This window comes from Mirounga leonina, unplaced genomic scaffold, assembly GCF_011800145.1.
Source record: "Mirounga leonina isolate KUSES-001 unplaced genomic scaffold, KU_Mleo_1.0 Mir_173, whole genome shotgun sequence".
Lineage (NCBI taxonomy): Eukaryota > Metazoa > Chordata > Mammalia > Carnivora > Phocidae > Mirounga > Mirounga leonina.
The window spans coordinates 61,434,256-61,459,379 of record NW_023270447.1 but is presented as its reverse complement, the minus strand read 5'-3'; the positions used below and the strand labels follow the sequence as shown (position 1 = coordinate 61,459,379).

The window sequence follows — 25,124 nt, the reverse complement described above, 5'->3', positions numbered from 1 at the left end:
TCCTGGAATGTCTCACCAGTTCCTCAAACTCGCCCTGCCCCAGTCTGAATGCACACTCTTCTCCCTTCACAGACCCTCTCCTCTTCCAGGACTCCTTGCCTGAGCGTGCCATGCTAACAGCTTGCTCAAACCAGAAGAAAGTAAACCGCGACTCCAGCACTCACTTTGGGCTGCTATCCTCCTCATCCCCCACGTACATTTTTGTTTCTTGTGGTGAAACTTGACGCTTGAACTTGGAATGGCCTCTTGTCACTGCCTTGTTCATGAGATGTTCTAGGGGATCTACGATCCTTACAAAGGTTTGCAAGCAAAGCACAACAATTTTATGATATATAATTCTAGGCTTATAACCTGGTTGCAGTAGTAACCTTGTCCATATGCTTTTAAAGCCTGCTAGTGTTTATTAAGTATTTGTTAGCTACTGAAACTGTATGTTTGTGTGGGCATATATTAAAATATATTAAAATATTTATCTCCACCACATTGCCATCAATATTGATGAATATCAGAAAAGACATACTTTTTCTATCAAATTGATGACATGATCTGTCATTGAAGTAATGGTTCATTATCTTTTTTTGAAGTATTTACTTTGTTGAACGTTTTTCATGACCTGTTATTCTTTTTTTTTTTTTTAATTGTATTTATTTGTCAGAGAGAGAGAGAGAGTGAGAGCATGAGCAGAGGCAGGGGAGAGGCAGACTCCCCACTGAGCACGGAGCCTCGATCCCAGGACCCTGGGATCATGAGCTGAGCCGAAGGTGGATGCTTAACCAACTGAGCCATCCAGGCGCCCCTTTAGTGTACCATTTTAATTTCTTTGTCGCTTTGTAACTATTTTTCAGAGTAATTTTCTTAGTGATTGCTCTAAGAACTATAATGGACATTTAAATCACAATCTACCTCACATTAATGCTAACTTAATTCCAGTAGAATGGGAAAACTTTGCTCCAATATAACTGTATCCCCCACACCCTTCTTTGGCAAAGGCCTACAAAATGTGTCACTGGGTGGCTTCTGGTAAACATTATAAACTATTTGTGGTTTAATTACAAGTACCGTATTAATGAGCTGACAGCACATTACTCAAAAGTCATACAAAGTCACAGGAAGCCAAGTGCAAAGGTCATGATAAAGATCAGTTTTACTGATGTCTATGCCTAAAGCTCTACATTTCCTCACATATTCTATGCAAGAATAAAAACATGGCTACATGTGCAGGCCCAGGGGAAAAAGGGGGGAACTTCAGCAAGTTGTAGTACCTCAAAGCAGTTGTGCAAGCTGGAATATATTAGACATTCAGTAGCCCCTTGAACAGCCCCCTGATGCCGAGTTCATGGGTCACTAAGTAATGGGGTGAGCTTCTTCAGCTGAGATAAGACTTAGTAGCTCTTCAATGGTGTTTTGTTCATGGACACTGAGATGCTGTTCTTTGGCTAGATTGAAGGCTCTCATGGCATATTCTTGTGCCTGGAATAGAATTGCAGTTACAAAAAGAAAATTGTCATAGGAGAGCTTTATGTGGGGAAGCCCCATCTCTGCTCAACCCAGAAACACGGGAAAGGACCTCTCCGCTTTTCACACCAGCCACCAAGCTCTTGTTGGAAATTTGGGAACACCCACCGGGTCCTTACAGCTAGCCACACATGTGCTGGGTGGGGCATGGGGGACCAGAAAAACCCACCTGGCTTGACAAAGTAAGTAAAAATTAGTACACCTTCTTAGCAGAGTGAGATCTCTATGGGATCTTCGTCAGGACCCTCTGAACCAACCCTGGGAGACAGAGAGGTGATAGGGGTCATCCTGGGGGCCATGTGGTCTAGAGTTTTCACTTGGACAGAGGTCTCACAGGACATCATGGGACAGCCTCTGGGTTGGTTCTTCTTTCCCTCCCTTCTTCTCCCTCCCTTCCTCACTTCCTCCCTTCCAATAAATATTTATTTAAAGATTTTATTCACTTATTTGACAGAGAGAGAGAGAGAGAAAGAGCGCACAAGCAGGGGGAGCAGCAGGCCTCCCGAGGAGCAGGGAGCCCGATGCAGGACTCGATCCCAGGACCCCAGGATCGTGACCTGAGCCGAAGGTAGACGCTTAACCAACTGAACCACCCAGGCATCCCAGGAAATCCTAAATTTTCTATGACACCCACACAGAAAGGCCTCCTCCATCAGGCCTCCCTCCCTCTCTCTCTCCTTGCCTGCTTTTCTTTTTCTTTGCAGCACTATTCACTATCTGAAATTATATTATGCATTAAGTGTTTCCTTGTTTATTGTGACTTCCTCTCCTCCAAAAGAAATTGGGCAAACAATGGACCCTCTCTGTGCCTCAGTTTCCTTATTTGTAAAGTGGGAATAATACAATACCTACTTCATGAAATTGGCCTGACAATTACACAGGAGAGTTCATGTGAAGTACTTAGGCTAGTGATGGGCATGTCCCTAGGGAAGAAGACAATGCAGTTTCCATGATGCAGGTTGGACTCCAGAAATGAGAAACATCTCGAGCATCCAGACTGTTTTGAAGTGAGGGCTTACTCAGAGGGCAAAAGCCAGTGTAATTGGGCAAAACACAGCCAAATTCAACTAGAGGAATTTCTACCCCCATTTTAGACATGGTGCTTTTCTGGGGAAACTTGCCTTTGAAGAATTCATCATCAGGTAGTAAAGCATGAACAGGGTTTTCAGAACAAAGATAGTTTTCTGGGGGGCTGTGTTAGATGTAGATTCTCGAATGTTCCAGATTGAAGTCATGATCTGAATGGCTTCTGCTTCCTGGGCTTCATCTGCAATGGAAAGGAAGGAAGTTGGGACAAAGACACAGGCCCTGGGAGCTGCAGAGTCTCCCATCAAGGGTGAGCACTGAGCTGTCAGGGCACCGGCCTGCGGCACAAAGCACAACAGCAGGAAGCCTGGCAGTTTCAGGCAGACCCCCACAGGTCTCAAGGTAGCTACGGTTTCTCTCGTTCAGAGTCCTGAACTCTTGATTTCTTAGGCCTCCAAAGCAGGAAGCTGTCATAGTGGGACTCCTTGGGTCCCACTCAGCTTCAGCTGGAGAGCAAGAGCCCCCGGGATTTCTGGCAGCCAGCAGCTCAATCCTCTCCCAAATCCAAGGGTGCTTGAGCACCTTGGACTTTCTCCTTCCCACAAGTGAGTCTGTCTACTCTTCCTCCAAGCAGCTTTGGGTCTTACTCTAGTGACCCTTTATTGTCTTATTATGAGTTATTTGGGGCAGGTGCTTATAAGCACTCTTTATATACTATGCTTAAGAAGAAGACAGAAAGGACATACACCATAACACTAAGGTTGGCTGCCTTTGGATTTCTATGATTTCCAAGTTTTCTGCTTTAACATAAACCACTTTTATAATGAAAGAAAACTCAATAAAGTTATTCATTTTTTAAAATCTTAGCTCAAGACCTCTCCTCCAAGAAGTCTTCCCTCTTCAACACCATCCAACTGTCCTCACCTCTTCCTTCTGGGACTCATCTTATAATGTGTACTTGTAGGAACTTCCTTTTATTTCATCTAGGTTCTATCCCATCAACCACACTGTATGTGTCTTTGGGCAGAAACTAGGTCCTCTGTCCATTTTTATTATATCTTAGAGGGCATGATGCTGTGCAGTGCCACCCAGCACTCACCCTTTGCTGAGTCTGGGGACAGAGACATGGATGACACTCAGCTCTGCCACTGAGAAGCTCACTGTCCAGTAAAGGAAGAGGAGAAGGCACCAGAATAAATGAGCAGTGTGACTTCTTCAGAGAGTTTACCCTGGTTTATGTGCCTTGGAGGGATAACACATCAGAAATGGAGGCTCTGCAGAGATCACGGGGGGCTCTGGTAGGTCTTTCTCCAGATCTTTCCCTTATGAGCCCCCGGAAAGGCTGTGTGTGGTGCCAGGGCTCTGAATTCTTCCCAGCACTGGTGGAATCTCTTTGATTCCCCCATCTTGGTGTCCTCATCAGCAAAATACAGAAGATGGCACTGATGTGCTCCATGACAGGGACAGTGGCTCTTCCTCGTGGGGACAGGCCTATGGATTAGGAGGGGTGAAGTCACTGCTCTGCTTTCCAGGGAGAGCTGCCACTTACCCAAGCCAGTGTCGGTCTCAAATCGTTTGCCCAGTAAGTCTATCTGCTGGATGCGAGCCTGTGAGAGCACTTGGTAGCGATCATTCAAGTATTTACTCCAGATCTCAGAGACCTGTTGGGAAAGCGGACGCAATCTGAGCAGCAGGCCAGACCTGAGCCGAATCTATTTTGCTAGTGGAGAAACAGGAAGAAAGGAAAGTGAAATATATCATGTATCAGACCATGTGATCTTGGGCAAGTCATTTCATCTCTCTGTGCCTCAAATTTCTCATGAATAGTCTGGCGACACCAGTCGTAACTTAGAAGGCCGAAGTACCAAGGCTCAACTCCCATATTCCCCAGCTCACCTTGGTGTACAACGTGTCTGCCAGGTCCAACTTTTTAAGGCCATGGAAGATATTAGCCAGGTGGAAGTAGCCCCCTGAGGTCCTGATGTCCTCTGTTCCAAATGCACAACTGGCAAAATAAATCTATAGCAGAAGGAAGAATGGGGTGCTTTAGTTCTCCTTGTAAATTATACATCTGATAAAGAACTTGTACACCCAGAATTTGTAATGAACTTTTACAACAGCCCAATTAAAACTAAAAAATGGGCAAAGGATCTGAATAGACATGTCTCCAGAAAGATATGCCAATGGCTAATAACACATGAAGTGATGCTCAACATTATTAGTCATTAAAGAAATGCAAAATAAAATCACAATGAGATACCACTTCACCCGCACTAGGAGGGCTCAAATCAAAGAGGCAGAAAATAAGTGTTGGCGAGGATGGGGAGGAAAACGACCCCTCACACATTGCTGGTGGGAAGAGAAAATGATGCAGCCTCTGTGAAAAGCAGGTTGGCAGTTCTCAAAAAGTTAAACGGTGAGTTACCATATGACCCAGCAGTTCCATTCTTAGACTACACCCAAGAGAAATGAAGGCATGTGTCCACACAAAGACTTGAACACAAATGTTCAGGGCAGCATTAACATAACAGCCAAACAGCAGAGACATCCCCAGTGTTCATCAAGTGATAAATGGCTACACAAATGGTGTATTTCCAGATGATGGATACTACTCAGCAATAGAAGGAATGAAGTATTGATATGACAACATGGATGAGTCTCAAAGTAATTATGCTAAGTGAGAGAAGTCAGATGAAAAGACCACATATCATTCTGTTTATATTAAATGTCCAGAGAAGGCAAATCTACAGAGACAGAAAGTGGTTGCCTGGGGTGGGGGGTCGGAAGGAGAAATGAATTGCAAATGGGTGTGAGGGGCTTCTGGGAGTGATGGGAATGTTCTAAAACTGGATTGTGCTGATGGTTGCACAACTCTGTAAGTTTACTCCAAATCATTCAATTGTACACTTAAAGTGTATGAATTTTATGATATGTATCCATAAAGATATGGATGGGTTTTTGTGTTTGGTTTTTTTTTTGACAGGTAGACTGAAGAATCTGAGCCTGATCTATTTCTTAACTGTGTGGCCCAGCTCAAGACAGAACCTGTGCCTCTGCTTAATTTGTTGTAAGTGAGAGTACAGAGAGAAAACACAAATAAAGTGTATTAGTCAGTCTCCTAGGTGGAAATAGATGGCACCCTCCAAGTACTTCCTGAAGATAGTTTAATGAAAGGATTATTTGAAGAGACATACAGAGGTTAAGGAACCAACAAGAGCTAATGAAACACCAGGCACTATCAACAGCAAGAAACTATTACTGTCCTGACTCCTGAAAAGAAAGCGAGAAAGCAGGGTCACCAGGACGCCCCCACCCCCTACCCCCGAGAGCGAGTGCTATGGGAGGAGGCCACCTGCCAGGAGCTGTGGCCCTGGAGGAACACTGCCCCTGCCAGAACTGGGATGGAGCAGAAAGGCAGCAGAGAGAGTAGATACCCAACCTCTATCTCTTCCCAACATCCACTCCCCTGCCATGCCTCTCGCTCTTTAAATCCAACAGAAGCTGGAAAGCAATGGATTCTGGGTTGTGTAGTCTGTAGCGGTTAGCCTCCCAAGGCACAGTAGAGCAGAGAATGGATTTAGGGTGAGGGGATATGAAGACTAACCAGCACAAGAATGTTTGCAGTGGATTTATGGACATTGTGCAGTGGAGGCAACCAGAAGGAGGGTTGCCCACCCAGTGGAGAGGCTGAAGAGAGAAATAACGTGCTGAGACTGCATCTTGACCTTAACCTCATCCAGATTTCAGGCTCAAGAACTTTTCTCTCTGGGCATATTGTCCACTACTGACATCCTTATAGAAACCTCATTAAATTTTGGAAGAATGGCTCCATCATCACTCTCATCATCATCATCTTATCTAACATTTGTATGCAGTTTTATAGTTTATAAAGAATGTTCATATATGAACAGTTCATTTAAACTTAATAACCACACTCTGAAGTAGAAGCATTGATGTTATATGTAAAAATGATAGCAAATTGCTGCATATACAGTGTCCTATTATTAATCTCTTCACTGACCCAATGAGACATACACTATCTGATGATTTCTGTCTTACACTTGATGAAAGAGGTGAAATAATGTCCACTATGTCCAAGAGTAGAAGTAAAGCCCTTCTCTTAACCACTGTGCTGTTCTACCTTTATTATCCTCAGAGAAATCAGGCTTGGAGAAGTGACATGACCTGGCCAAGGATGCACAGCCAGGAAGTGGAAAGGCTTGAACTCAGGTTGTTAGAACTGTGTTCTTGCTAATATCTCACCAGTCAGTTGTCAACAGAAAGTTTTAGAGAAATGCTCAGTTAAAAAAGAACAAACAGGGCGCCTGGGTGGCTCAGATGGTTAAGCATCTGCCTTCGGCTCAGGTCATGATCCCAGGGTCCTGGGATCGAGTCCCGCATCCGGCTCCCTGCTCCGCGGGAAGCCTGCTTCTCCCTCTGCCTCTCTCTGTCTCTCATGAATAAATAAATAAGTAAAATCTTTAAAAAAAAAAAAAAAAAGAACAAACAAGGGTGCCTGGGTGGCTCAGTCAGTTAAGTGTCTGCCTTTGGCTCAGGTTATGATCCCAGAGTCCCGGGATTGAGCCCCGCATTGGGCTCCCTCCTCAGTGGGGAGTCTGCTTCTCCCTCTGCCCCTCACTCCACTCGTGCTCTCTCTCAAATAAATAAAATCTTTAAAAAAAAAAAAAAAAGAACAAACAAAACTAAGCATAGCTGTTCTCAGAAACATTCAGGTGTTATAATTTAACTTGTTTACATCATTGGCCAGATGATAACGGGCTTCCTCATAGTTTTCCTTAGCTATATAGAGAAGTCCCAGGTTCCGGTGTAGTAAAGAGTGGGTGGCATAACGACATTCAGTTGATTTGAGGACTGTCCACTGGGCTTGGGATAGATATTCCTCAGCTTGGACAATCTGGCCTAGACCTGCCCAAAAGAAGTAAAGAAGGTTATAATTCATATTCTGGCCAGAGGACACATGATGAAATGTGAGTCAGTGCCCATTCACTCATTTGTTTATTGACTCAAACATTTATTGACATACAAGAACTTGCACATAAACATTCATAGCTGCCTCACCATAATAGCCAAAAAATAGAAACAACCTAAATGCTCATCAACTGATGAGTAGATACACAAAATGTGGTCTGTCCATATCCATGAGTGGAATATTATCCAGTTACAGAAAGGAATAAAGTACTGACATATGCTACGACATGGATAAACCTTGAAGACATTTCACTAAGTGAAAGAAGCCAGACATAAAAGGTCACATATTGTATGATTCCATTGATATGAAATGTGCAGAATAGGCAAATCCATAGAGACAGAAGAATGATGGCCAGGGACTGTGGGGAGGGAGAATGGAGTGTGACTACTAATATGGGTATGGGGGTCCATTCTGGGATGACTACAATGTTCTGTAGTTAGATGTAGTGATGGTTGCACAATCTTGTGAATATACTAAAATCACTGAATTGTACTTTTAAAGAGTGAAGTTTATGTATGTGAACTGTATCTGTTAAAAATGTATGTATATGTATACTTAATATTTTTTATGTACCAGGCCTTGTGTTGAGAGATGAGGATTCCAAGATGAATCAAAGCCATTGCCCTTGAAAAATTTACAGCTGGGTTCAGGGAATGCATGGGTGACAATATATTTATAACACAGTATATAAGTGCAGCAATAGTAACATCATAAGGTTTGGAAGTGGCAGAGAGTAGCAGGTGTTTAATTCTATGGATGGGGTGGAGAGGGACAATGGAATGGGGCGAGGCGAGGTCAGTGCTATGGACCGAATGTTGTATCCCCCCAAAACACATAGTTGAAGCCCTAATCCCCAAAGTGATGGTATTTGGAGGTGGGGCGTCATTTGGTCATGAGAGTGGAGCCCTATGAATGGGATTAGTGTCATAAAAGAAGAGATACAAGAGGGGTGACCCCTCTCTCTGCCATAGGAGGATAAAGGAGAAAGTGCCTGTCTCCAAACCCAGAAGTGGGCCCTCACCAGACACCGAATCTGCTGATACCTTGATCTTAGACTTCCAGCCTCCAGAACTGTGAGAAATAACTGTTTATTGTTTAAGTCATTCAGTCTGTGGTATTCGTTATAGCAGCTGAACTAAGATAGGAAAATCTGAGCTGAGTTTTGAGGATGAGTAGAAGTTTTCCTGACAGATAAGGGGGGGGCGGGCACCCGGGCAGAGGTAACACAGATGCAGAACCATGGAGATGTGAAATAGTGGGCTGTGTTTGGAGAACCATATATGGGTCTGGGATGCTGGAGCCCAAAGTGTGAGGGATCAAGTGGCAGGAAATGAGGCTAAAGAGGTAGTCAGGGGACAGGTCATGGAGGGCTGGAGGACTTAGTAAGTTGCTCCAGGGAGCTGGATGCATGTGGATAAAAACTGGAGGATTTCCAGAAAGGGAGAGAGAGTTGGGATTTCAATTTAGAAGGATCCCCAGGATCCAGGGTGGGGGAGGGACGAGAGGGGAGGAAGTAGAGTGAAAGACTCACTAGAGGACTTTGGAAATAGTTCAGGCAAGGACTGATAAGAGCCTGAACTAAGGCAGTGAGTGAAGATGGAGCAGATACCTAAGAGACATTTAGGAGCTAGAATGGACAACACACGGTTACTAAGTAAAAGGCACCTTATTTCTAATATTCAGATACTGTTGACACTTAAAACTTTTTGTTTGGTTGTGAAGATGCATAAAAGCTGCCTGCCTCCCTGCTTGCCTCCTAGGGAGGCTGTCAGACCTGGAGAGAAAACTACTCTGCCAGCCTTCGGCGGAGCAGGAGGTGTGCTCTGGGTGCGAGGCATTTCCTGTGATGGGTGCTGCAGCAGAAACGGTGCCAGGAAAGGTCAGGGGACGAGGACACAAACCCCGCATAAGTCAATCTTCTGTTCTGCTTGTCCTTCCTCCCAGGCCTCGCTCATATGCAGGCATTACTTATTCTAGCTGTAATCATAGGTCACTGAATTAAAGGAGAGCTGAAGAAGCAATCGAAGGGAGGAAACAACGGAACTTCTCTTGACTGAAGTTCAAACTAAAATGGGAAAATACTAGATTAGAAGAGGCGGAGGCCCGGGATCCTGGCTCATGCGAATATGGCAAGTCACATCTTCCATCTGGATTTTCTCTGTAAAATAAGAGCTTTAGACTGAGCAAATGATTCTTAGCAAAGTTTATTTAGATGGGGAGAAAACTGGCAGAGGGCACTGACACATACTGGAAAACTTTCATCTTCATCGTGCAGTTTCCCTTCAAGAAGGCAATTGCCAAAGAAGGAAGGCCCCAAGGCCAAGCTGAACCAGCAACTAAAGAAGCATCCCAAAAGATATACTTGGGAGAAAAAAAAACTTGAGCCCCCAAATCCAGAGAGCGGGTATAGTGAGGTAGGAGGAATGCGCTGCTCCCAGCAGGTCGAACTGAGACTGGCCGGTGAGTGGGTAAGTTTAGGCATGCCTTCTTCTACATAGTGTTTGCCTTGACAAGTGTAGGGATGGAGTGGATGTACTAGATACACAAAGTTGCTGAAGGAAGTTAGACTATCCTAAAGGGTCCTGTCACTAGCGTATGGAAGAGAAAGAGAAAGGATAGCCAGTTAAGGAGTAAGGGCTCTTGTCTGCAGGGTGAGACAAAAGGCCTACTCTGGGCTAGCGGCTGATCTGAGAGACATCAAGGGGGAAGATTTTGGAAGGTTTGATGACGAAAGTAAAGGAGCACAGAACAAAGCAGTCACAGATAATCATCTGTGAGGCTGGGAGGCACCCAGGGGAAGGAAAGGGAATTCACATTACTGAGGGCCTGCCATTTGCTGTATGCACAGTATGCTAGGCCATTTGCATCTGTGATCTAACTCTGCCAACAACCCTGTGAAATAAATATTCGAGGACGAATGTACAGAGGAGGAAACTTCATTCATTCATTCAACCACACATTCATTTAATTTAGAATCTCTATCACTTTGCTAGATGCTCAGTGCATACTAGTGAATAAAGCAGACATGATCTCTGACCACAAGGGGCATATAATACAGGGAACTAGATACACAATAAACAAAGAAAAATAAAATGCTATGAAGGAAATGAACAGAACACAGTCTTCCAAAAAAGCAGGAAGAAACCTACCTTGATTGGATGATTAGAGAACCCTTTCTGAGAAGGTGATATTTAAGCAGATACCTGATGATTGAAAAGAAACCAGCTATATATAAGGGAGAAAAAAGTATTCCAGGCAGAGGAAGAGTATGTGTAAGAGCCCTTAGTAAGAAGCTTGATACCTAGCATCACTCAACCAGTAAAGAAAGAGTTGGAGGGGTCCCTGGGTGGCTCAGTTGGCGAAGCATCCAACTCTTGATTCCAGCTCAGGTCATGATCTCAGGGTTTTGAGATAGAGCCCTCTGTTGGGCTCTGCACTCAGCAGGAAGTCTACTTGAAGATTCTCTCCCTCTGCCCTTTCCCCCACTTGTGTGTGCACGTGTGCACTCGTGCTCTCTCTAAAGTAAGTAAATAAATTTAAAAAAAAAGAGTTGGAATTTGAACCCAGGCTCCCTGATTCCAAAGGTGGCTCTTTGAAGTGTTACTGAAAATATCATCTCTAGTTGATTAAAATTCCAAAGTTTTACCAAAAAGAAAAGAAAAGGCTAAATACCTGTTATTCTTTCCACTCCAGTCTGGCGGAATCTCTTAGATGAGAAAGAGACATGTGCACAAGGAATGTAATTTATTTAGACTTTCAAAAAGGTTGGCAAGGTTTCAAAGACAGGGGGAGGTATAATGAGAACTTCCATTTAGACGGAACTTTCCAGCTTGCAAAGCACTCTCATGTTCATTACACACAAACTCATTTAATCCTCAAAACAATCCTGTGAAGGGGACTCAGATTCACCAAATGCTTTCACAGCGCCCACCAGATGTCAGGTTCTCTGAGAGCAGTTTTTGAGGACCTCCTCTGTGCTAAGTGCTATTCTGGGTATGAAGACACTCTGATGAATAAGAATAGGGACAGTTCCAGTTCTTCCTGAGCTTATAGTCTAGTGGGAAAGAGAAACTTAAATTAAGTAATCTCATCAATGGATATATAATTATTAGTAGTAGTATTTTGGGTTTTTAAAAAGATTTTATTTATTTAATTTTAGAGAGAGCTCACGTGCAAGATGGGGGAGGGGCAGAGGGAGATGGAGTGGGGATGAATTTCAAGCAGATTCCCTGCTGACTGCAGAGCCTGATGCAGGGCTCAATCTCACGACCCTGAGATCATGACCTGAGCCCAAATTAAGTCGGGAAAAATCCCCAAATCCCACAGCTAGTAAGTGTCAGAAATGCACAAAACCTGGGCTGTATTTCCTTGTCCGGTGCTCTTCCCAGTAGTTTTGGTGGAGGGACAGACTGGAGTGGGGAGCCAGACCTGAGAGGGGTGAGGAAGGCATTCTTGCAGTTATGTGGCCTCATATGGGGGAGTCAGAGCCCAAACCAGTGAGGAGAGGATCCATGCAGAAGAGGCAGCCCTGAATGAGGAGTCAGAGCCCATAGAAGGAGAGAAAGGCATCTGCAAGGGGAAAGAGTAGGGTTGGAAATGGAAGATTGGTTCATACAGGGCAACTGATGCAATATCTAAGTATATTAATGAAAAAGGAAGCCAGAGCCAGCATTCTCACTGTCAGAGAAGAGAACTACAGATGCAGAATGGGAGGAAATCAGACTGAACCCTGTGGTAGCATTGGACTGAATTTAGAGGTACTGGTAGGGACTCATAGTCATATCTCTACCTATATAGAGAGAGAGTGGGAGAGAATGAATTTAGATGTAATGTGTGTATACATTATTATGTTTATACATATTCCCTAACTCTGTCCACCAAGAAGGCATAGGAGCAACCCTACCTCAATAGCAACACATACGTCTAGTGCACAACTCTTGCCTTCTGAATTCCAGTTTTCACTAAAAAAAAAATCAAGGCTCCTTGGAGGTATGTTCCAGAAAGCAGGAAGGTGATCGAAGAACAATGGGGATGTGTCAAGGAGACATGGAAGCCACTTTAAATGGGCTGCCACTTGCCAAATCAGGAATAGCCTAAGCACAAAATTACGATAGAAACACCTTATTAATCCATTGACTAGAACAGGGAAGCAAGAGTTCATACTGATATAAATAAATGAATATATTGAAAGTCTGATGGAATGGGATATTTATATAGTTTCAGAATGCCTCCCCATAAAACACTTATTAATTGCGAAAAGGAGGAAGAATATACAAAGAAGAAGCCTGGCAGATATCACCTTAGCAAAGTAACTTAAATGGGTGGCATCAGGAATGGAACAAACTGAAAACATGTGCCAACTTGCAGGATGAGGTGCGAACAACACAGTGGCACTCCCGTGACATCCTGCCAAAGACACATCACCTGAGTCCAGTCGTGAGGAGACGTCAGAGAAACCCAAATTGAGGGATGTTTTACAGAACACTTGGCCTTTAATCTTAAAAGTGTCAGAGTCATACAAGTCAAGGAAAGATTGAGAATCTATTCCAGGATGAAGGAGACTAAAAACACATGGCAACAAAATGAAAAGTGTGATTTTGAACTGTATCCTTCTGCTGTCGAGGTGTAATTGGGACGACTGGAGAAACGTGAACTAGATGATAGTAGACGACGGTTGTATGGTGGATATGAAGGAGAACGTCTAGGAAATGCATCAGGCAAGCAACTTACTCTCACGTAGCTCAGGGGAAAAGAGGTTCTTTGTACTGTATTTCCAACAGTTTTGCTTTTTAGAAGTTTGCTTCTTAAAAAAAATAGTGGCTATCAAGATGGATAGTGGTTGGACAGTAACTAAAACACTGCAGATGCTCAGAAATGTTAATTCCCCTCCAAGATGCTAATTCTCTTCTTGTAGCAACCACCATGTGGGGTGGAGCTCTGCCGAGTCTGTGCTCCCCACTCTCATCCACGGCATGAGAGATACGGTTCTTCTTCCCTCTCCCATCCACAGGGGCAGGTTCCTATACTCCTCTTTGGGCCACGTGACCCTGACACAAAGGTAGATAAAGGTAAATACCACACTCAAGCTGAGTGAACACAACTCTCTCTTCTAGGAATTTAACACTGGAAATCAGATGCTAATTGTTTCTACTATCCTCCTTAAACCTGGAGGAACATGTAAATTCCATGGAAATTCAGCTACATCTGATATTTTGGGGTAGCTGTCTTTGTGGTAGGCATAGGGCAGAAAAATCTGGTCTGCAGAGATGGTAAATAAAGCAGATGCAGAGATAGAAGCAGAGACAAGACACAAGGCCCAAGAGAGAAAATTTGTTACAACATTCTGATTCTAGGACTTCATGAAGCCTCAATTCCCCTGGGACACTCCGGTGTCCGAATAAATGTCCTCCTTTTGCTTAGGCCAGCTAGAGTGGATTTCTGTCAGAAGTAGCCAAAAGTTGATGACATCTGCTTCCCCACCTTGTGCCAAACTTTACGGCAACACTGCTCTTTTATAGAAGGTATCTTGGTGCTACTGCCAAGGCTGTACCCTCTGGCCACTGATTGAACCCACTTTAGTACTCCTTGAGGGCCCTGGGGCGGGGGGGTCTCGAGTCAATTCACTCACCAAGGCTCGCCTCGGCCAACAGCAGGTAAGCAGGCACAAGCTCTACTGAACTCAGGCCGTGCACATTCATGCGGAAGCGAAGCGAGTGCAAAGCTGCTGGAACAGCAGCTTCATGTTTTCCTTCAAAGAGGTATTTCTGGGCCACGGTGTAGCAGAATTCAATCAAATGCTTCTGTGGAAGAAAAAACTAGACCATCTGAGAGAGTCTAAAGGTAAAAGGCAATGGTGGATATAGGTTCACCTGGGTAAGGCCACTACCTAATGAACTGGTTGAGGGCACCTAGTTAACCTGCTTGTATTAAGGTGGACATGAGACCCAAAACAGGTGATATAAAAAGGGAAACCTGGATTGTGAGTTCCTCGAGGTCCAAGAATAAGTGTCTTTTCACCTTGGTTCGTTATCAGCATAAAGGAGTGCTCCGTATAAAGTTATTAAAGAAATATTATTCTTGTGTTTATAATAAAATTGTAGTTTAGCAAACCGTCATGTCTCCGGACATTCTACAACTTTCTGACTTTCTATTTGAGTCGTAATTTTGAGAGAAACATCTTATCTTTCCTTCCGGAGTTATCCTGCTTAGTGAGTATCAGAAATAACTTAAATTCTGCATTGTTCCAAAGCCCTCCTCAAAGTGCCACAACATTTAAATGGATGAATCTGGTGTTCTGAGATTTATGGCTTATAAAACCCTAACTTTTTAAGAATAATTGAGATGCTATCAATGCCATAATAGAAGTTTTTAAATCTCCTTTATGAATTCACCAGTGTATTCATACACCATTTTTTTGACCTCCTACTATGTACCTATGCCTTATCAACATACTGGGCATGTATGGATGCTATGGCTGAATTTTGTTCCCCTCGCAACTCATATGTTGAAGCCCTAAGCCCTAGTACCTAGCGAATGTGACTGCATTTGGAGCCAGAGCCTTACAGAGGTGATTAAGTTAAAATGAGGCCATTAGGGTGGCCCCGATCCAATTTTACTGGTGTCCTTGTAACAGGAAGAAATTTGGAAAACACCAGGGATGCACGTGCCCCCAGGAAACCACACCTGCTGACACCTACCCTAGATCTTGGACTTCGAGGTTCCAGAATTGCAAGAAAAACCATTTCTGTCGTTTAAGCCACCTAGTGTGCGGCGTTTTATTAGCCCTGGGAACCTAATACGGTGGGTATTCAGCAACTATGTGGAGAACAACTGACTGAGGACATAAAGTCATAAAACAAAGTCTCTGTCCTCAGAGAGGTTCCAGTCTGGGGATCCCTTCGTCCTGGGTGGTTTCGCGGAGCCTGTGAGCTAAGCCTGTAGCCCCCCCACAGGACCCACCTGCCGCTGCCGCAGCTGCTGCTGTCCGTGCCGCCGCTCCTCCTCTGAATTGTAGAAGGGCATGGAAGTGCGCAGCGGAATCAGCAGCTGACATATCTTCTCATGGATGCTGCTCCAGTCCGCTCTTTGATGAACCACACCACTGACAATGAAAACATGGACTTCGTTATCTTTCCCTTTGGCCTGGCTGGAGATCCTAGTGGCCCCACTTACTGGCCTCGCCCTAAAAACTAGAAAAGGAAGCCCAACACATATCAGGCAGGGAATCCAAGCCATTTCTTTTCTTTTCTTTTTTTTCTTAAAGATTTTTATTTATTTATTTGACAGAGAGAGACACAGCGAGAGCGGGAACACAAGCAGGGGGAGTGGGAGAGGGAGAAGCAGGCTTCCCGCGGAGCGGGGAGCCCGATGCGGGGCTCGATCCCAGGACCCTGGGATCATGACCGAAGGCAGATGCTTAACGACTGAGCCACCCAGGCGCCCCACAAAGCCATTCTTGACACAAATCTCTTTTCTTCCATGTGGTTATGTGGTGGTGTACCAATTAGTGGGGGTGGGAGGCTGTTGTTTCTTCAGGCACAGGTCACACTCCGAAGTCACGAAGTCACGTGGTGATGCTGTGGCTGATCTGCTCTTCTGCTTCGTTAATAACATTTTTCTAAGGCCATTTTCAGAATATCTGAACATCAAAGCTGATGTTTGTGAGCGTCTTTTTCTTGGGGAAGGGAAAGGAATTTCCTATTTGCTGAGGCTCTAGGAGACGCTCTAGGAGACTATGTTGCGTGGCTCCGGAGAGCACCACTGACATTGTCTTCTGTGTTCCAGGGGGCACAGTCACACGAACACACTAGGGACGGTCCCCAATCCCAGTGGTGCAGCAGGTGCTTTTGCTAGTAACTAACTTTTTGAGAACAAAACAAAAGCTATTATTTCAAAGATAAGGAAGCACAGGAGTGGAGAGCTTACGTAGTTACTCTAAGCCTATAATCCAGAGCCGGCTGATTTTTAGTTCTCCAGAGGGAAGCACTGTGACAGTTTGGTAGAAAGCTTTTCTGAGTTTTACATACAGATTTAGTATTTTTGAACACTTAATTGGACAGGACCGCAGTCCTACAGAGAATCCACTCCCATTCCTTAAATAATTGCCTCTATGACTGATTCCCAAATCTATTACCTGCTTCTGACCCTTTCTCCAATTATTTTTTTTACACTTTTAAATTGATATAACTCACATACAATAGAAAATTCACCATTTTAAAGTATAAATCCAGTGGTTTTTAGCATATTCACAAGGTCATAAAACCATCACCCTATCTAACTCCAGAACAATTTCATCACTCAAAAAAGAAACTCCATTTCCTCTAGTTGGTTCTCTCATTCTTTTCTCCACCCACTGGTGCCCAGAAACCATGAATCTACTTTCTCTATGTATTTGCCTGATGAGGACATGACATATAAATGGAAACAGACAACATGTGACTTTTTGTGTCTGGTTTCCTACACTTAGCATAATGTTTTCAAAGTTCATCCCATTTCATCGCATTTATCAGTATTGTATTCCTTTGTACGACTGAATAAATATTCCACTGTATAGCTGTATCACTTTTAATGTTTATCCATTCATCAGTCAGTGAACATGTGGATTGTTTCTACATTTTGGCTATTATGAATAGTGCCGCTTTGAACATTTGTGTATAACTTTTTGTGTGAACACATGTTTTCAATTCTTTTAAGTATATACCTAAGAATGGAATTGTTGGGTCATATAGTAACTCTATGTTTAACTTTTTGAGGACTGCCAAGCTGTTTTCCACAGAGGTTGTACCATTTTACAGCCCAGCAGCAATACAGGAGGGGTTCACTTTTTCTAGATCTTTGGCAACACTTGTTATTCTCTTTTTTTTTACTACAGCCATTTTAGTGTGTGTGAAGTGGTATCTCATTGTGGTTTTATTTTGCATTTCCTTAACAACTAATAACGTTCAGCATCACTTCATGTGCGTATTGGCCATTTGTATATCTTCTTTGGAGAATTTATTCAAATCTTCTGTCCATTTTTAAACTGGGTCTTTTATCTTCTTATTGTTGAGTTTTAAGAGTCCTTTACATACTCTAGATATAAAATCCTTATCTGATATATGATTTGTAAATATTTTCTCCCATTCTGCGGGTTGTCTTTTCACTTTCTTGATAGTGTTCTCTGATGCACAGAAGTTTTAAATTTTGGTGGAGTCCAACTAATCTATTTTTTCTTTGGATCCTTGTGGTTTTGGTATCATATCTAAACTGTTGCCTAATCCCAAATCACACAGATTTCCAACTATGTTTCCTTCTGAAAATTTTATGTTTTTAGCTCTTATATTTAGCTCTTTTTGTCTATGGTGTAAGGTAGGGGTCCAAATTCATTCTTTTGCATGTGGCTATGCAGTTATCCCAGCATCATCTAGAAAGGACCATTCTTTCACCAGTTGAATGGTCTTGGCAACCTTGCTGAAAACCAATTGACCATAAATGTACATACTTATTTCTGGACTCTCAATTCTATCCTTATGCCACTACCACACTGTCTTCATTACTGCAGCTTTGTAGTAAAATTTGAAATTGAAAAGTATCAGTCCTCCAGCTTTGTTCTTTTAAAAGACTTTTTAGCTATTCTGGGTACTTCACATTTTCATTTAAATTTTAGGATCAGTGTGTCCATTTGTACAAAAATGACAGAATTTTGATAGGGATTGCATTGAATCAATAGATCAGTTTGAAGTGTAATTATCTTAATAATATTAAATCTTCTAAACTATGAATATGGAATATCTTTCCATTTATGTAGGTCTTTCTTTCATAAATGTTTTTTAGTTTTCAGTGTGTAAGTCTTGCCCTTCTTTGGTTAAATTTATTTCTTTTTTGATGCTACTGTAAATGGAATGGCTTTCCTAATTTCATTTTCAGATTGTTCATTGCTAGCATGTATAAATACAACTGATTTTTGCACATTGATCTTGTATTCTGTAACCTTGCTGAATTCATTTATTAGCTCTAATAGTTTGTTGTGGGTTTTTTTGTAGGTTCTTTAGGGATTTCTCTCTAGAAGATCATATCATCACCAAATAGATGTACTTTTACTCCTTTTCCAAGCTGGATGTCTTTTATTTCATTGTCCTGCCTAATTGCCCCAACTAGCATTTTTAGAAAAATGTTGAATAGAAGTGATGAAAGCAACATTCTTGTCTCATTCCTGCTTTTGATGGGGGGGGGGGGAGCCTTCAGTCTTTGATCACTAAATATGATGTTAGCTTTGTGTTTCTCTATAGGTCATGAAAGTTCCTTTCTTTCCCTAATTTGTTTTTATCACAAAGGGTATTGGATTTTATCAAATGCTTTTTCTGTATCTATTATCATGTGGTTTTTGTCTTCTCTTCTGTTAAGATGATGTCTTAAATTGATATTAGTATGTTGAGACAACATTGAATTCCTGGGAGAAATGCCACTTGGTCATGATGTATAATCCTTTTTATATGCTGCTGGATTTGGTTTACTAGTATTTTGTTGAGGATTTTTTGCATCCATATTCATGAGGGATAGTCATCTGTAGTTTTCTTGTAATATTTTTGTCTGGTTTGGCATTACAATAACACTGGCCTTTTAAAATGAGTTGGGGACTTCTTCTTCCTCTTCTATTTTTTTGGAAGAGTTTTTGAAGAATTGGTATTAATTCTTTTTAAAGTATTTGATAGAGGGGTGCCTGGGTGGCTCAGTCAGTTGAGCGTCTGCCTTCGGCTCGGGTCGTGGTCCCAGGGTCCTGGGATCGAGCCCCGCATCAGGCTCCCTGCTCGGCGGGAAGCCTGCTTCTCCCTCTCCCACTCCCCCTGCTTGTGTTCCCTCTCTCGCTGTCAAATAAATAAATAAAATCTTTTAAAAAAAAGTATTTGATAGAATTCACCAGTGAATTCATTTGGTCCTGGGCTTTTCTCTGTGGGAAATTTTTGATTGCTAGCTAAATCTCTTTAGTTATAGATCTACTCAGATATTCTTTTTCTCTTGAGTCAGTTTTGTAGTTTGTGTCTTATTTGGAATATATTTCATTTAGGTCTTCTGATTTGTTGGTGTACAATTGTACATAGTATTCTCTTATAATCTCTTATTTCCTGCAAAGTTGCTAGCAATGTCCCCACTTTCATTTCTGACTAGTAGTAATTTGGGTGTTCTGTTCCTGGTCAATCTAGCTAAAGGTTTGTCAATTTTATTAATCTTTTAAAAAAACCAGCTTTTGGTTTTGTTGATTCTCTATTGCTTTTCTATTCTCTATTTCATTTATCTCTGCTCTAATCTTTAATATTTTCCTCCTTCCACTAGCTTTGGATTGAGTTTGCTTTTCTTTTGCTAGTTTCTTAAAGCAGAAGGCTAGGTTATTGATTTGAGATCTTCCTTCTTTTATAATGTATGTGTTTACAGCTAGAACTTTCCCTCTGAGTACTGCTTTCACTGCACCCTGTAAGTTTTAATATTTGTGTTTTTGTTCTCATTTCATCTCAAAGCATTTTCTAATTTCCCTTGTGATTTCTTCTTTGGCCCACTGGTTGTTTAAGACTATTATTTCCATACATTCATAAATTCCTCGTTTCCTTCTGTTATTGCTTAATGTCATTCCACTGCAGTTACAGAACATACTTTGTATAATTTCAATCCTTATAAATTTATTGAGACTTGCTTTATGGTCTAACACATGGTCTATCCTGGAGAATGTTCTATATGTGCTCGAGAAGAACGTATATTCTGCTGGTGGTGGTAGTGTCATCTATAGATGTCTGTTAGGTTTAGTTGGTTTATAGTGTTGTTCAAGCCTTGTATTGCCTTGCTAATCTCCTGTTCATCACTGACAGTGGAAAACTGAAGTGTCCAACTATTATTTTATTTCTCCCTTCAATCTGACAGTTACTACTTCATGCATTTTGAGTCTCTGTTGTTGGATACATAAATCATGAATTTTTGCATTTTTATCGCCTATTGTGTATTTTTACTCAAATGTGACTAAGTTCACTGTTTGATTCCAATTATACATATTCTAAAACTGGTAACAGTAACCTAGCACAGGGTCAGCAGTTTTTCTGTAAAGGGCCTTATAGTAAATATTTTAGGCTTTGAGACCTACATGGTCTCTGTTGCAAAAATTCAACTCTTTTGTTGTAGCAGAAAAGCAGTCATAGACAACATATAGCTTTGTTCAAGCACTCTCTCTCCTTCCTTCTTCTGGGACAAAAGAAATGCAATAAAGTATTTTCTTTATAAACTGCAACTGTATGATATGAAATGATAAAAGCATTAAAAATTTTTATAGGGAATTATTGTAAACAAATCAATAAAAGCACTCAACAGCCAGGATATAGAAATAGTTGAATTCCATAGGGTATTTATTAAATAGGGGCTTCTTGAGTAATTGTGTGAGCAATGGAAATATTAATTTACTTAACTACCTAGACTTTTGTTCCACTGAGAGCATTTGACATATCTTGCTTTTCCAAATAAAATGAGCTTTATTTATATATTCATGAACTCTTTCCTTATTCATCTGTTTCACCTGTAACACCCAACACAGGATCATGCATAAAGAAGGAGTTGAAAATTATATTTTCTTTTTTTTTTTTTTAAGATTTTATTTATTTATTTGAGACAGAGAGAATGAGAGACAGAGAGCAGGAGAGGGAGGAGGGTCAGAGGGAGAAGCAGACTCCCCGCCGAGCAAGGAGCCCAATGTGGGACTCGACCCAGGGACTCCAGGATCATGACCTGAGCCAAAGGCAGTCACTTAACCAACTGAGCCACCCAGGCGCCCGAAAATTATATTTTCAATTAGGGCTCACAATCAAGTAGCCTGTAAGCCAGATGTGCTTTGTTTGGCCATTATCCTGTTTTTAAAACTGAATTTAGATGTCATTAGGCAGGACATTCATTCTGCAGTTTACCACAGATCCTACTGTCTCCTACCACTGAATACCACTTCACTGCTGTCCTCTCTTCCTGGCCAGTGAAAGCATTTTAATTTGTGCCCCATATGTTCAATAAAAGGAAAACTTATTTCAAATTACTCTTATCTATATGCTATGATTTGCTCACCTATAGTACTGAAGCCTCTTTTACTATCTGTAATGTTTCAGTGTGCACTTTAATAAAACTGTCTTTTCTTACAAATATTCAATTCCCTAGGAACATTCTCACAATCCAATACAGAACAATATGTGCAAGATTACACAGATTGTATAAAACAGATCTTTGTATAGGAAAAGAATATAAGGAAATTGATCAAAATGTCAGGTTATTAATCTCTGGGTTGTGAGATTATGTATTTCTCTTCTTTATTTTTTATATTTTCAAGTTTTCTACAGTGAGCGTGAGTTATATTTACAATTGGGAAAAAACTCTTTTGCAGAAAAAGAAAAAAAAAAAACTTTCAGAAATTCGAGTTGACTGGCCTTCCTGCTCCTTAAATTGGAACAAGGAGAAAGAATATTTATTGAGTGCCAACTTGGTCTTAGGCATGATGCTACATGCTTTACATTCAACCACAAAAACCCTGTGAGGGAGGAGTATTAAAGCCCCCATTTCTGAGATACAGAACAATTACTTCAGTTTCATTTTATGGAAAAATCTTGAAATTTCCAGGACACAAGCATATAAAAATCTGGAGAAAAGAGGCAGGTGGGCTGGAGGGAGAGAAGAAGGCCTTAAAGAGAATTAAAGGCAGTGAAGGAGAAGAAAGGAAATAATGGTGGATAAGGGCATAGGAAATAATAATTTATTCATGCATTCATCAAATATTTAGTTTCAACTACTTCAAGACACTTTGCAAGAGACTGTAGGGTATATACAGATGGGTTTGACACAAATCAAAAGATAGCATATGTATGACAGCCCTATCCGTATTCAACATAACATCCGGCATTAATGGAACATAAGAAAATTGACATAACACACTTGCCGACAACTGAAATGAAGAAGGGAAATAAGAGTCAAGTGAAGAGTAGAGAGTGACTACAAAGTGAGTTGAGAGGATGAACGCATTACTGCTGGCTGCAGGGATGAAGGCAAGAGGGAAAGAGGTAGATGCTCATATCAGCCAAAGGACTCTAATCTCTTCCCTGAGTGCCAGGCTGTACTTGAAGTTGTTCACTAGCCATCTCTCCCAAGTGACCTGAAGGCCCTCAAACTCTGTGTCCCCAACCCAATCCGTCACCCACCACCACCTCCCTCTATGTTAATAGGTTTACTATCCATTCAGAAGTTCGCTTATGCAACAAATGATCGCTGAATGTCTGATATATGCGACCAGTAGGTTCAGTAAAAGACACAGATATTAAATAAACACAAAATACAATACAAAAGTACAGGAAAAACGAAGAAAAAGGTGAGACAGAAAAATAAGAGAGGAGTATTTTCAGAACGACCTCTCTGAAGAAATAACATTTCTGAGAACTAAAGGATGAGAGGGCCCTAGGAAGATCTGTGGTTGAAATGGAGGTTCCCAGCAGTGGGGACAGCCTAGGCAAAGAAACTGAGGGAGGAAAGGACTTAGCAAATCCTAATTGAAAGAAAACCTCTGTAATTATATCAAGGAAAAGAGGGGGTGAGCGTGGTGGGAAATGAAGGTAGAGAGCTGACCAGGGCTTTGTAGTTTCTGCCACAAATTCTGAATTGTAGTCTAAATGCAATGAAGAAACAGCAATGAAAACACATGCCATCCCTCCCTTCACGGGATATACAGACCTAGTGAGGAATACAGACTATTAAACAACTGATTTCAATCTGTGTCATAAGTTTTAGGATAGGGAATATATAGAGTGCTGTGAGAGCACTGAGGAGGGACACCTAATTCAGTCTGAGGAGGTATATTCACTCTCCACTGGGACCATTGCAACAAATTCTCAATCAGTTATGCAGCCTCCAGGGTCTACCTTCCAATTTATTTTCCACACTGCTGTCATCTTTCCTTAACACAAGTGAGACCTGGTCAAAACCACCCATGACCTCCCAGAGGATAAATTCCAAACTTCTTGATCTCATGTCACCATTTCGCCCTAACCTCTATCTTCTTGGTTTAAACTCCTCCTACTACCTATTGCAATGGTTTTTAAACTTTCTTTTTAGTAAGAAATATATTTTATCATTACACACACACATATCCACATAAAACACTAGAAAGTTTCAAGAAACAATTCAAGTAGGATTACTTTGATACTTTCTATTTTATTCTTTTTTCCCTAAAATGTTTGTTGATTTATTCATGACCTGCTAATGGGTCTAGTCTGCAGTTTGAAAATCAGTGACTGCTTCGTCCACTACTGCCTTCTCTACTCAGCTCTGAACAAACTGTTCTTTCACCCTTTACCCAAGTAGACCCAGATGCCAGGAGTACCCTGTCCTTCTGTCTTCCTTCTTCATTCACCTAGCAATTTCCTACTGACCTTTCAAGAGTCATCGCAAACATTATTTATTCAGAGAAACCTTTCCAGATATTGCCCCAGGCTTCCATCCTTAGAGGTCCCAGGAAATAGCACACCCTAAGTGACAGTACTTGTCATGCAGGGTCTATTATAATGACTTTTCAAAAACAAGTTAGTCTGCTCTGGACTAGGTTTCTGGACATCAGCAACCGAGCTGTTTTATCTCAGGTCCAACATAGGGTCTAATGGGAAGCAAAGGTCAGGGGATGTTACGTTGAATAAATGAAAACTCACCTCACTTTCTACTACCCTCCCCACACTCTCACCACCTCGGCTGTGCACTTCTTTCTATTCCTCAAGCACACCACAGTCTTTCCTCTCTCAGAGCCTTACTTTTCCTCAGCATTTCCACGGCAGACTGCTCCTACTTTATCTTCAAATCCTTAGGAGGGCATCTGTCCAACCTCTCATCACATTTCCTTTGTCTTTTTTTTTTTTTTTAATTTTATTTATTTATTCATGAGAGACAGAGAGAGAGAGAGAGGCAGAGGGAGAAGCAGGCTCCCAAGGAGCAGGGAGCCCGATGCGGGACTCGATCCCAGGACCCTGAGATCATGACCTGAGCCGAAGGCAGACGCTTAACCATCTGAGCCACCCAGGCGCCCGACATTTCCTTTGTCTTTATGGCATTGATGACTCTCCGAAATTATCTTGTTTTCTTTTTGTTTGTTTGTTTACTTATCTATCTTCCGCATTAATTATGTTAGCTTCTTTAAGGGGCACAGTCCACCAAGTATCCCCCAGTAACTCAGGCTGCTAGAACAATGCATAGCGCACAGTAGGCGGGCAACAAAACCTCTGGTGACGAACAAGGGAGTGGGAGAAGAGGCAGACACAGAAGGCTTAGGGACCGGTCTCGAAGCCGCCTTGACTGTTCCCTGGCAGAGGCGGTGCTACGGCTTATGTAAGGCACCCAAGTGCCACATTTCAGGGCCTACCAGTAATAAGTGACCGTGCAGGAGGTGCACACTCGCTCGGCCGGGGCCTCGCACACCTCGCAGCAGAGCCGGCGCCCCTTGGGCACCGCCAGCGGGTAGATAATGTCCATGCTGCAGCCAGCAGTGTCGGTCTCCAGGACGGTTGCCCGGCGAGGACACGCTGGACGCCGGCGTCACGTGACTGCCATCGGGCAGCCTCGTTCC

The 25,124-nt window shown here is 42.2% G+C and overlaps 1 protein-coding gene across 2 annotated transcripts; it reads right to left on the bottom strand.

The window, feature by feature from the left end:
- Positions 1–1,121: 1,121 nt before the first annotated feature.
- Positions 1,122–25,124, bottom strand: ZMYND12 (zinc finger MYND-type containing 12). Of its 2 annotated transcripts, none has more exons than XM_035018843.1 (8): positions 24,921–25,124; positions 15,491–15,632; positions 14,160–14,331; positions 7,298–7,467; positions 4,438–4,560; positions 4,091–4,202; positions 2,637–2,782; positions 1,122–1,470 (listed from the first exon to the last, which is right to left on the bottom strand). In XM_035018843.1, exons 1-8 carry the CDS (start codon positions 25,028–25,030, stop codon positions 1,345–1,347), a joined length of 1,101 nt encoding a protein of 366 aa, XP_034874734.1. In that variant the 5' UTR covers positions 25,031–25,124; the 3' UTR covers positions 1,122–1,344. The 2 variants fall into 2 exon arrangements, with proteins under 2 accessions (XP_034874734.1, XP_034874735.1); XM_035018844.1 differs by lacking the exon at positions 24,921–25,124 and adding an exon at positions 24,316–24,404.

Bases quoted from the DNA above. Each gene is read 5' to 3' on its own strand.
- ZMYND12 (XM_035018843.1), bottom strand. From the start codon at position 25,030: ATGGACATTATCTACCCGCTGGCGGTGCCCAAGGGGCGCCGGCTCTGC. The intron at 15,633-24,920 runs GTAGGCCCTGAA...TTTCATTGTCAG, and splicing joins TGCACGGTCACTTATTACTG to TGGTGTGGTTCATCAAAGAG. The intron at 7,468-14,159 runs GTGAGTGAATTG...TCTTTTGGGCAG, and splicing joins GTTGGCCGAGGCGAGCCTTG to GTCTAGGCCAGATTGTCCAA.